Genomic DNA, 13039 nt, shown 5'->3' on the forward strand with positions numbered 1-13039 from the left:
GGGAACATAGCAGGGCTGAAGTTCAGAATTTAGAACATGGAAGGATTATAGGGGTGGGGTTCCAAGTGTCTCAATCTTTGCTCAAGCAGGAAAGGTGTTTCTCTACACACTGATGTGACCGCACAGGCAACATAAGCCATAGGCCAAAGTACTAACAATGACCCCACTGGAGGTTTTAGTGCATGGTCCTGGTACAGCCAGGAGCTGGCACATGAGCTGGAAGACCAAGTATTCAGAGAGAACATGTGTCCATGGGATATTTGGACTGCCAACAGTCAAATACAGCTTCAAAAGGACCCCATACATGCCCACATTTGTGGCCACCCGTGGCTGTTTATAGAAGCTGAGCACATTTAAGGGTCACAAGGACTCCAGAAATAGTTTCACATTACAAGCGTCTCTATCTATGTCCTAGACCCTTACTCAGCATGCTGTGGCCCGAAGTAGTGACAGAAAACAACCATATAGCACCCTGGGCTTCCTCCTTTGAGCTCCTGGATCTCAAGTCTGGCTAGCCTCTGGGGGTCCCGTGCTGCCTGCAGCCCCTCCCAGGAGTTGTCACCTTGCAAGTCTCAGATGAGCCGCCTTGCCATCCACACTCCCATTCAGAATTCCCCTGCACCCCAAGAAGCTGGTTTTATGAAAAGTATAGCACAGAGAATATAATATAGTCAATAATATTGTAACAACTTTGTATGGTGACAGACGGTGACTATACTTACCAGGGTGAGCACTTCATGATGTACAATATTGTTGAATTACTATGTTATATACCCAAAACTACTATTATATGTCAACTATACTTGAATCAAAAGTTTAAAAATGGGGGCACCTGGGTAGCTCAGTCAGGGAGTATGCTTCTCTGACCTTTCCCTCATGCTGTCTCTTTCTCTCTCACTCTCTCCCTCAAATAAACAAAATCTTTTTTTTTTTAAGTTTAAAAATGTTTAATTTTTAAAAAGTTGACCTATTTTGGGGTGCCTGGGTGGCTCAGTGGGTTAAAGCCTCTGCCTTTGGCTCAGGTCATGATCCCAGGGGCCTGGGATCGAGCCCCGCATCAGGCTCTCTGCTTAGCAGGGAGCCTGCTTCCCCCCTCCCTCTCTCTGCCTGCCTCTCAGCCTGCTTGTGATCTCTTGTCTGTCAAATAAATAAAATCTTTTAAGAAAGAAAAGAGTTGACCTATTTTTATTAACTACTTTGTAAATCCTGGGCTATAATCCTGACTCATCTGACTCTTCATACTCAAACCCAACTTCTTAAAGTTTATGAAAAGAAGATACACTAATTTATTGCACTTAACAGAGAAACTGGTATTTGAAATAATTATAATCATGTTATAAAAATGATGTAAAACAAAAGTTGAGAACTGCCCTTTCCCAACCGGTGATGGAAAACAAGGCTGCCACCGTCTTCACTGCAGGACCGGCAACTGTTTGTGGCATTTTATACACGTAGCATTCAGACATCCTGATGCCATGAGGTTGATATTATTAATATCCCTAGTCAGTGACACTACTTCACAGAAGAAATTATGACAATCTGGTAGGGAGGAGGGGGAAGGGCTTTGGGTTGTTTTCTTTTTCCTTTTGGTTCATAGGGCAAAAGACACTCCAGTGCTTCCCTCATGTGGAGCAACCAGGAGCCAGGATTAGGGGCCCAGAGGACAGCCACTCTCTATCTGCTGAGATTTTTTTTCCCTTTAACCCATGTCACATCATCAGGCAGAACAGCTTCAAGTGCTCCTGACCTGAAGTACTCACCTAAGCACATCCTCTGGGCATTTCTGTTGCAGTTTCTTCCCCAAACCAAACCCAAAGAAGCACACGGCGAACATGGGGGTGACCCCAATGATGGGGGCAGCCATGCCCCGATATAGCCCCGTGATGCCCTGCAAGGAATCACAGAAGCAGAAGCTGTTTATAGACACAACTACCCTTCGTACCGCTGAAATGGGGGAGTAGTGTGTCCTCTAACCTGTGGCTTCCTTTCTTTAGCTCTTCTCCAAGAAAAGAGAGCTTTAAATAGGAAGAAAACCCCAGAAATAGTGTCCTCTTATACACTGCTGAAGAAACTGGAAACAGCTTTCATCCTGGAAGACAGTCCGGCAATACACAGCAGACTCTTTCACCAGGAAATTCTCTGTCGAGAAACTTATGCTAAGAAAATACTCAGAGATATAAAAATGGAATGACATCAGGCAATTATATGCTCTCAAGATTTTGGAATAGACCAAAAAACTCCCAGTGAGGACACTACCAAGACAAATGATGGGAATTCCATGAATGGACTATCAAAGCCATTAAATCACACTGTAACAGAAGAGATTACTATGTCTACTTAGAGACCACTAAAAAAGCAGGCTAAAAAACAATGTGATCTGACTTTCTTGGGGTGAGATGATAGGTAATTAAGAAGTTTTGGGGGGCACCTAGGTGGCTCAGTGGGTTAAGCCTCTACCTTCGGCTCAGGTCATGATCCCAGGGTCCTGGGATTAAGCCCCACATCAGGCTCTCTGCTCAGCAGGGAGCCTGCTGCCCCCTCTCTCTGCCTGCCTCTCTGCCTACATGATCTCTCTCTCTCTCTCTCTCTCTCTCTGTCAAGTAAATAAATAAAATCTTTAAAAAACAAAAAAAAGAAGTTTTTGTATTTTCCAAATATTAAGACATGGGGGTTTTATTGTTAGAAATAATAGTAAGACTGCACATCAATTTTCACTTTTCAATACAGTTTGGTGATGAAATCAACTATGTAGTAGCCAATAAATAGACAAATAGATAATATCCCCACAAACAAGGTTAGCACACCAGGGAAGAGGAAGCTTTGGGACCCAGGAGACCAAGGGTTCAACCCAAGAGAGGTGAATGGGGTTTCCAGGATGGCATTGAGTACTGTCAGTCTGGAAAGAAGCTAGTCCACATGGGAGTATGAAGATGGAGGACTCCAGAAGGGATGTTTCCAAGAAAAACAAAGCAAAACAACTCATATAGAACAACAGATTTAACTGTTTCGGCAGTGTGGAAAACCAAACAGAAAAGTACTCCACAGAGCTTTTCAGATACAGGATAACAGAGACAGTGATTCAAAGAAACACAAGGAAAAAATCTGACACAATTACTATCCAACCTCAAGAAAAACAGTCACACAAGAAATAAAATATTCCTCATAGTATATTACTTAACTGTTAAACATATAAAAAACTGTGATCATGAAAACAATGAACTAGATTAAACCACAAAATATAAAATTATATGGGCAGGGCAGAAAGAAGGGATAAAGAAATGTAGGACTTAAAATCATCTACCACAAACAGGTAGCTAAAACATATAAAAATGTAGGGTGCCTGGGTGGCTCAGTGGGTTAAAGCCTCTGCCTTCAGCCAGCTCAGGTCTTGATCCCAGGGTCCTGGGATCGAGCCCCGCATTGGGCTCTTTGCTCAGCAGGCAGCCTGCTTCCTCCTCTCTCTGCCTGCTTCTCTGCCTACTTGTGATCTCCGTCTGTCAAATAAATAAATAAAATCTTTAAAAAAAAACAACATATAAAAATGTATAAAATATAGTAGTAAATGTATATTAATTAGCTAGAAACAGCATAAACTGGAAGAGCTGAAAACAGTTGCCTCTGGAGAGGGGGGCATAATCACTTTGCTATTTTGTTACAAGCCTTTTAATAACAAACCCAAGTGTTTGTATCACTTCAATACAAAATAAGGAATAATTTTTTAAAGATTTTATTTATTTATTTGAGAAAGAGAGAGAGAGAGAGCGCACAAGCAGGGAGAGCAGCAAGCAGAGGAAGAGGAAGAAGCAGACTCCTTGCTGAGCAAGGAGCCAGATGCTGGCTAGATCCCAAGACCACCTGAGGCAAATGCAGGTGCTTAACCAACTGAGCCACCCAGGTGCCCCAAAAAGGAATAATTTTAAAAACAAATATTAAGGGGCGCCTGGGTGGCTCAGTGGTTTAAGCCTCTGCCTTCGGCTCAGGTCATGATCTCAGGGTCCTGGGATCGAGTCCCGCATCGGGCTCTCTGCTTGGCAGGGAGCCTGCTTCCCTCTCACTCTCTCTGCCTGCCTCTCTGCCTACTTGTGATCTCTCTCTGTCAAATAAATAAATAAAATCTTAAAAAAAAAAAAAACAAATATTAAGGGGCGCCTGGGTGAATCAATGGGTTAAAGCCTCTGCCTTCAGCTCAGGTCATGATCCCAGGGTCCTGGGATGGAGCCCCACATCAGGCTCTCTGCTCAGTGGGGAGCCTGCTTCCCCCTCTCTCTCTGCCTGCCTCTCTGGCTACTTGTGATCTCTGTCTGCCAAATAAATAAAATCTTTAAAAAAATATATTAAAAGGGCACCTGGGTGGCTCAGTCAGTTGGGCATCTGGCTCTTGGCTCTCTGCCCCTCCCCCAGCTTGTATACTTGCACACCCTCACACACACTCACACACTCTCTCTCAATAAACAGATAAAATCTTTAAAAAAAATACATATATATATATATATATATATATATATATATATATATATAAAACCTGTTCCTTCAGGCACCTGGGTGGCTCCATTGGTTAAGTGCCTGCCTTCAGCTCAGGTCCTGGGATCGAGCCCCACTTTGGGCTCCCTGCTCAGTGCGGAGTCTGCCTCTCCCTCTCCTTCTATCCTTACCCCTCTACTTGTGTTTTTGCTCTCTCTCAACTAAATAAATGAAATCTTTAAAAAAAAAAAAAAAAAAAAAAAAAAGCTGTTCCTTAAGAGAGAGCTGCAGGTGGGGCGCCTGGGTGGCTCAATCCATTAGGCACTGGACTCTTGACTTCAGCTCAAGTCCTAATCCCAGGGTCTTGAGATTGAGCTCTGCACTGGGCTCATGGTCAGCGCAAAGTCGGCTTATCCCTTTCCCTCTGTCCACCCCCCATCCCGGCTCATGGTCGTGCACACTTTCTCTCAAATAAATAAATAAAATCTTTAAAAGAGAGAGCGAGCTACAGGAGAAATGGGACGGGGCTACACATTGGGAGAGTCCACAGACACAGGCTGTAGTCCCTTCTGTCTGCAGACTCTGGACATTCACAACCAGCCTTCTACAGGGGCCAGCTGTACCAGTCAGCACTCCTGGATCTTACAAAGGTCTAACATTGCCATAGACTATAAGCAGGCTCTTTGAGGACAAAGGGCAAAGGCAGTAAACAGGAAAGAATGAAAGGGAAAGAGAAGGTTCTGAAGAGGATCTACAAAAGCAGCATGTGACAAAGTAATTCCAAAGCCCACAGCTCCCCACCAGGGTTGAGAAGGATGCCAAAGTCCTAACCCATGCCTGCTGACAACTCCACTAGCCTTCCTTGCACTACACGGGCCCACCCATTTCCATGCAGCACCAAGACCTCCAGTAGCTTCAGAAAGCAGAGAGCTTGGCACCTGGGTGGCTCAGTGGGTTAAAGCCTCTGCCTTCGGCTCAGGTCATGATCCCAACGTACTGGGATCAAGCCCCACATTAGGCTCTCTGTTCTGCGGAGAGCCTGCTTCCTCCTCTCTCTCCCTGCCTGCGTCTCTGCCTATTTGTGATCTCTGTCTGTCAAATAAATAAATAAAATCCTTAAAAAAAAAAAAAAAAAGAAAGAAAGAAAGAAAGAAGAGAGCTCAAGCTGCATGGCAAAAACCAGGGGCATGCACACATATGGATTAAGGAAGTCTATTCAACTCTGTAGGGAGTTGGGTTTATACAAGCCATTCTCACCAGCCCCCAGGACCCAGCACACTGCCAAGCCACTAAACAGGTGCTTAATGTTTGTTGACCAAGAGGCATATAATCCTACCTCTCTTCCTCCAGGGCAGAGGACTCTGAACAGACACAAACCCTAACACCTCAATCAAACACTGGTCAGATTCCGTTCTGGGCAGCACAGAATTCTATAAGAATGCCTTACAGAAGAAAAAGGCAGCACCATCTCAGGCATGGGTCCTACAGGAACCCTGGGACCAACTTCTATCCCAGGGCTGAGCCCATCACTTACCAACATCCCCTCTTTATCTGGGTGACATCTACTTCTCAGTTTCCATACATTTAATAAGGATTATATGCTTAACAGAGTATTTATATGAGAGTTGTATTTTAGGAAGCAAAGGAAAAGTTCTCAACAAGGTCGTTTAACATGTGCTAATGAAGTGAGCAGTAAATATCACTAATAAAAAAAAAACTTTTTAAATATTCTATGTTTACAGGGGTGCCTGGGTGGCTCAGTCAAACATCTGCTTTGAGCTCATCACAATCCCAAGGTCCTGGGATGGAGCCAGGCTCCCTGCTCAGTAGGGAGTCTGCATATCCCTCCCTCTCTGCTCTTCCCCTAACCCCCTCCCCTGCTTGGGTGCTTTCTTTCTCTCTCTCTTTCTCAAATAAATAAATAAAAACTTTAAAAACAAATAAATGAATAGGGGCCCCCAGGTGGTTCAGTCAGTTAAGTGTCCGCTTTCAGTCAGGTCATTATCCCAGGGTCCTGGGACTGAGTCCCACATTGGGTTCCCCCTGCTCTGTGGGGAGCCTGCTTCCTCTCTCTCTCCTTGCTACTCCCCCTTTTGCTCTCTTTCTCTCGCAAATAAATAAATATTTAGAAATAAATAAAATCTCATGTTTCGACTCTAAGAGATATCTAAAAAGTTATTATGTAATTCAATAACCCCAAACCAATTTATTGTCTTTGTCTAGAGGTTTGAAGACTCGCTGGCCTCTCTCACTGTTCATCAGACTGCCTGACTTTTCCTCTAGACTTCACATGAACTTCTTTTTGACTATACTTTTTTTCTTTTCTCTTTTCCTTTCTTTCTTTTCTTTACTTTTTTTTTTTAAGTATGCCCAATGAAGGGCTTGAACTCGTGACCCAGAGATCAAGAATCACATGCTCCACCAACTGAGCCAGCCAGGAACCCCAAGACTTTACATGAACTTCTGACACTGACCTCTGTTAAACCGACAGATCCAGATTTGTATTTTCTTCCATTTCACATCTCTAATGATTTCCTGTGGTCTAATTCTGCCTTCCAAATGAGAGAACCATTTTATTAGCTTTAATCTTTCATATAAAACAGTGGCTGGAACTATCAAAGACTCCAGAGCAACCACAGGAGAGCATAGGATGGCAGGATGAGACAGCAGGAGCTGTGGGCTATCCCCTCAGAGGGATAACAAACCAGCTCTGTGAATGTGGTCCTCTGAGTAAGAGGAATGCCCAGCACTTAGATACCATACCTCTCTAACAAGAGTCTTCCGGAAACAGTCAAAGGTCCCAGAATACATGGGTGGCTGTCCAGGCAAACTCGGGGGCTGTGTCTGCAGTCGGACCTGAAACCAGAAGTTAAAATACAGTCATCTCCCAGAAACAGAACTGCCTGCCAAACTCTGAACAGAGAAAGCTGTGCCTGTGTACATGTCTTTGGCATTCATTTAACCTGCTAGATTCAGACTTCTTTTTCTTCCAGTTTATCCAAAGTCTGCACTCACAGGTCATGAGTACCATGCTTTTTTCCCCCCCTTCATCCAGTTAGTTCCACCATTTATTTCTTACTTAATGGATTCCACAGTGACCCATGGGATGGGTATTCCCAGTTACAGATAGGAAGACTGGCTTTAGGGAGTTCAAGTGATATGCCAGTAATAAGGCCTGGCTGATGCAAAGCTCCAGTTCTAGCCAACTCCCCCCTTTCGTTTGTGATGGCATGCTGGAGGTTAGGTAAGGCACTCCACAGAGGCATTCTAGAATAACGTGGATTTAATCCCATGTTTCTTGGTTCTCACCCTTCTCAACTTTCTGGTATACCCAATGCTTCAAACTATGTCTTCTTCAAACCTCCCTTCTTACAACTCCCTCTTTTGTCTCCTTTTCTACCCCAGGCATTCTTCAAGGCTTAGTGCCCTACCTATCTGGTCCACATCAATTTCAGAAAATTCAGATTGCAGGGCTTCAGCTACTGCTCAGTGATGACTGTCATTTAGTCATCTCCAGACCTTCTTTCCCATCTTTTTTTTTTTTAAATTAATTAATTTATTTGACAGGCAGCGATCACAGGTAGGCAGAGAGAGAGAGGTGGAAGCAGGCTCCGCACTGGGCGGAAAGCCCAACGCGGGTCTTGATCCCAGGACCCTGGGATCATGACCTGAGCCGATGGCAGAGGCTCTAACCCACTGAGCCACCCAGGCGCCCCCTTCTTTCCCATCGTTAGGGCTGCCCTTCCAACTGCCTGGAGAAGATCTCCCTACTCAAATCACCTCTGGAATCTCACCCTCCTGACGAATGTGCCATTAGTGCCAGAGCCACCTAGCCACCCTCTTTCTCAGAATTTGAAACCATAGCATCACCTCTGACTACCTCCTGTTGCTGTTACGACATGGGCACCAAGTCTGTTAAAGTAGTCTTTTAAGATGTTCCAGAATCCTAATTTCTTCCTCTCTCTGTCTGAGTCCTTTCCCAGGGCAAGTTCTAACCCATCCACACACGGGGTAGTGGTTTTCAATTATGTCCACTAATTCTTTAATGCTCTTTCCCCTTCGAAGGTAAATCCTAATTCGCTCCCTCCCCTTAAATGTGGACCAGACTCAAGTGAGCTCACTTCTATCAAGGCGAGTGTAGTGGTATTGTTGCTATATGACTTTCCAAGGCTAGGTGATAAAAAGGCCAGCTTCTGCCTATCTCTATCTCAGGTTATCTGCTTTGGGAGAAGTCAGACACCATGTCATTAGGACACTCAAGCAGCCTAGAGAGGCCATGTGCTGAGGAAAGAAGGCCTCCTGACACAGGCAGCACAAACATGCCAGCATGTGAATGAACCACATGGAAGTCAATCCAGGTGACTGCAGTCCCAGACAACACCTATTGTAGGGGGAGGTGAACTGTCTTTAGTTCAGTACTTTTTTTTTTTTTCTTTAAGTAATCTCTATACCCAACATGGCAGCCAAACTCATCACCTCAAAATCAAGAGTCATATGCTCTCTGATTCTTGATTTCGGCTCAGGTCATGATCTCAGGGTTCTGGGATCAAGCCCTGCATCAGGCTTCCCACTCAGCCGGGAGTCTGCTTCTCTTCCTCTATACCTCTGCCCCTCCCCCTGCTTGTGCTCAAGCACACACTCTCTCTCTAAAATAAATAAATATTTTTAAAAAAGAGTCACATGCTCAGGGCGTCTGGGTGGCTCAGTCATTAAGTGTCTGCCTTCACCTCAGGTCATGATCCCAGGATCCTAGGATCAAGTGCCACATCAGACTCCCTGCTCAGCAAGCCTGCCTCTCCCTCTCTCTCTGCCTGCTGTTCTCCCTTCTGTGCTTTCTCTCTCTCTCTCTCTCTCTGTCAAATAAATAAATAAAATCTTTATTTATTTAAAAAGAGTCACATGCTCTACCAACTAAGCCAGCCTGGCAGCCTGGTTCAGTATCTTTTTTTTTTTTTCTTAAGATTTTATTTATTTACTTGACAGAGATCACAAGTAGGCAGAGAGGCAGGCAGAGAGAGAGAAGGGGGGAAGCAGGCTCCCTGCTGAGCAGAGAGCCCAGTGTGGGACTTGATCCCAGGACCCTGAGATCATGACCTGATCCAAGGGCAGAGGCCCAAACCAACGAGCCACCCAGGTGCCCTCAGTATCTTTTTTTAATGGTGTTATTAACATATAATTTACATACCAAAAATTCACCCTCTTAAAGTACACAATTCAATGGTTTTTAGTATTTTGAGTTGTACAACCTTCCTTACAATCCATTTAGAATATTCTCATCAGCCCAAAAAGAAATGCCACGCTATTAGTAGTTACTCCCCATTCCTCTCCTCTCAGCTCTTAGCAAACACTTACCTACCATCTCTATAAATATGCCTGATATTCACCAAATATTAAGTCCTTTGCCCATTCTTCAATTGGGCTATTTGTCTTTTTATTGAGTTACGAGAGTTCTTTACACATTCTAGATCCCAGGCAATATCTGCAACCTCACAAGTGACCCTGAGCCAGGCCATCTGCCTAAGCTGCCCCCAAAATCCTACCTCACAAAGACTATGAGAGTTAATGACTACTCTTGTTTCGTATCAGTACGTTTTGGGATAAATGGTTACACTGCAATAAATAACTGATACACCCAGTTACTTCTGCAGTCTATTTCCTGGCTATTTTTCCTGCCCAGAGTTCTTGGGTTTCCAAGTTCTTCTCAGGTGCTATCATACTAACCTTTTCAAAACACCATTTCAGCATGCTGTTCCTCTGTTTCTTTAGAATCTCTTATCCTTATATTTGTTAAGGCCTTATAGGTCACCATAAGGCATCACTCTCTAGGCAATGGAGAGAACATGCAAAACTAAACTCAGAGGACAGAACAGTAGAAATCTCCAGAGGCTCCCACTGCTTTAGATCTAAAATCCCTTATATTGGCCTTTGAATCCTCCATGGTCGGGCACAACCTCCCTTGCTTGGTAGGCAGGGAGAAATGGATCAAAACTGCTCATCCCTTTTTGTGATTTTGTATAAATCTCATCCTTGTCCCATCATGATCTCCTCCAACCAAGTCAGCAAGAACATTAAAGTACCCTATGGCTGATCTTATTTTACAGCCTGACTCCCACTGCCAAGCCTGTAATCTGCCTTCACTCTTGCCCTCCCCATGCCCAGATGTCTGGGTTTTTCTACTTCTCTAGGCAGAACTCAGCCAGCCCTTAGGGACCTGCTATACAGCCTTTCCAAACTCCCAACTCTGAAATACCGCAATTCTTGCCTTCTCAGGCCACAACTAGTGACCTTGGACCTTAGAAGGTGCCCCTAGACCAGGCTTTGACTGGAGCCCATGTGGCTCTCTGAGGTCAAAAGGACAGCGCGCAATCAGTAATCTGTAGTTTTGTTTAAGCTTCAAACAGGCTTTCTGGCTGATAAAAACACCAGGGAACATTTTCAGTCATTTACACTTCGGTACAGATATAACTGGGCTCTTCCTGAGAGTGACATCTGTGGGGAGGAAGGGCAAGAGGATACAGAAGTTAAGAGCAACATTTGTGTAAGGCAGCCAAGAAGGGTTTTGTTTTCTTTCAAGAGAAGTCCCAAATGCCTAGAACTAACAAGATGTCTGGCTCCATGGATCAAGAGTAGGATGAGAGACCAGACAATTCTTCTCTTAGCAGACAGTCTGCCTACAACAACCATTTTCTGGGAAGCACTAACACACACAGCATTTATCATCCGCTGAATAAACATCTGATTTCATGTTTCACAGTGCTCTAACCAGCCTGGTTGTTTTAATCCTGATCTTCCTGTAGAATGACTCCAGCTCTTCTCCCAGATGAAAGGCAGCAAAGAGGTTGCTGCCCAAACCTGCCAAGAGGAAGTGTCCCCAGAGCTATCTCCGGGGGGAGAAACCCAACCAATATTCTAATAAGTCCCCTACACAGACTTCCCACTCTGCAAGACTCATGTCGGCTCCCCACAGGCCCACCCTCCACATGATCTGTCAATTTCCTCCAAATGTGTGTCCAGAAATACCCACAGAAAACTCAGATGGGGCACCTGGGTGGCTCAGTGGGTTACAGCCTCTGCTTTCAGCTCAGGTCATAATCCCAGAGTCCTGGGATTAAGCCCCACAATGAGCTCCCGGCTCAGCAGGGAGCCTGGTTCTCCCTCTCTCTCTGCCTACTTGTGATTTCTGTCAAATTAATAAATAAAATCTTAAAAAAGAAAAGAAAACTCGGATAAAGTTTTGAATGCTAAGTCACAGGGCATGGACTTTGGTCTCCAGGCAGGCCTTGCCTGGAATGCTGCAGCGGGAGGAACTGAGCTGAGGCAGGATGTGAAGACGACCTGGGAACTAACCCTGATGAGTTTCTTTCCCAGAGCCTCAGTTTGATTGGGGCTACCTCATGTGGGAGTTGTGAGGATCATCCCAGCCCTGGAAGAAATCAGTCGCTTTCTTTCCTTGGAAGCGACTCCATCTCTGAGGTTATCATCACCTTTCAAAGGAAGCCTATCAGGCTAACAGGAGGTAATAGGCTGAAGATGGCCAACCCCGTCTCTGCAGCGGGAAAATGAGAAGGAGATGGTGATGGGTGCTCAGAGAATGTGTCAAAAGGCATCTCTAGAATAACTGCACCTCTGCCTAGCCCTCTCCCTGAGAAGGGCTTTAACAGGTGACCTGTTTCAATCCTGCTAATCCTGATAATGTTATAAGGTTTGCAGATAATCAGAGCTTGTGGGGGAGGGGTGGATTTTCTTTCCTGTTCCCAAAGAAGTGGCGCGGGGTCGGAAGAGGATGCCGGACAGAGTATTTTAAGAGCCCTTAATGGACGGTTACAGGCTGCTCTCTCTGTGCTGTCTGTCTCTTTGGGGCGCAAGAAACAGCCCCCATCCGCTCCCCGACCCCGCTCCTCCCGCCCCGCCGATCCTCGAAAAGAGTTAAAGGGAGACCCCCTTGACTTCTCATTTAAGTTCCCACGGGCCCCGCTTCTATCCCGGGCTGTGCCTCCTCGGAGACGCTGCACTCTGCGCCCCTCCGGGGCCTCCTCCCGCCAGCCGGCGCCCCAGCCTCCTCGCACCTTGACCGTGTCCAGCGGGTGCCCCACAAATACTAGGCACATGCCGCCAAAGCCGCCGGCCAGCAGGTTCTTGAGCGGGCTGATGGGCTTCGCTTCGTCTGCCATGGTCGGTCCGTCGGCCTCGCCGGCAATGTGTCGGTCTGTTCCGGACGCGTCCTGCTCGACAGCCCCAGCCACAGCGCTGGAAGCGCCAACCTTTCACCCACTTTCGGGTGGGCGGGGCAAGAGCCGGGACAGGTTGGGAGGAGGGCCTAGGCAGCCGGGTCTCGCTTCCGCCGGGAGGGCGGCTTCCGGTAGAGGCCCCGCCCTCGATAGGCGTGGTTCGAGAAAGTGGAGTTGGCTCCCATACCCTCTGGGTGGTGCGTGGGAGCGCGAGAGGGTAGATTTACTCCTCCAGGAAGTCTTCTCGGACTTGAATGTTTTCTACTCTGGGCTCCAATTCCTCCAGTCAATCCACTGAGGCCGACAGCGCTCTGCTACGTTCCAGGCACCCTTGAAGGTCCCTGTCCTTG

At 45.9% G+C, this 13039-nt stretch overlaps 1 protein-coding gene across 1 annotated transcript in view; it reads right to left on the minus strand.

The window, feature by feature from the left end:
* The window catches only part of SLC25A20 (solute carrier family 25 member 20), a 30594-nt gene extending 17848 nt beyond the window's left edge, over positions 1-12746 (minus strand). Inside the window, exons 1-3 of the mRNA XM_045992077.1 lie at positions 12528-12746; positions 7225-7317; positions 1761-1888 (exon numbers count right to left, since the gene is read on the minus strand). Of these exons, the coding sequence (XP_045848033.1) occupies positions 1761-1888; positions 7225-7317; positions 12528-12632 (326 nt within the window). The 5' untranslated portion in view covers positions 12633-12746. The remainder of the gene's footprint in view (positions 1-1760; positions 1889-7224; positions 7318-12527) is intronic.
* Positions 12747-13039: the final 293 nt, after the last annotated feature.

Source organism: Meles meles, chromosome 20 (assembly GCF_922984935.1).
Source record: "Meles meles chromosome 20, mMelMel3.1 paternal haplotype, whole genome shotgun sequence".
Lineage (NCBI taxonomy): Eukaryota > Metazoa > Chordata > Mammalia > Carnivora > Mustelidae > Meles > Meles meles.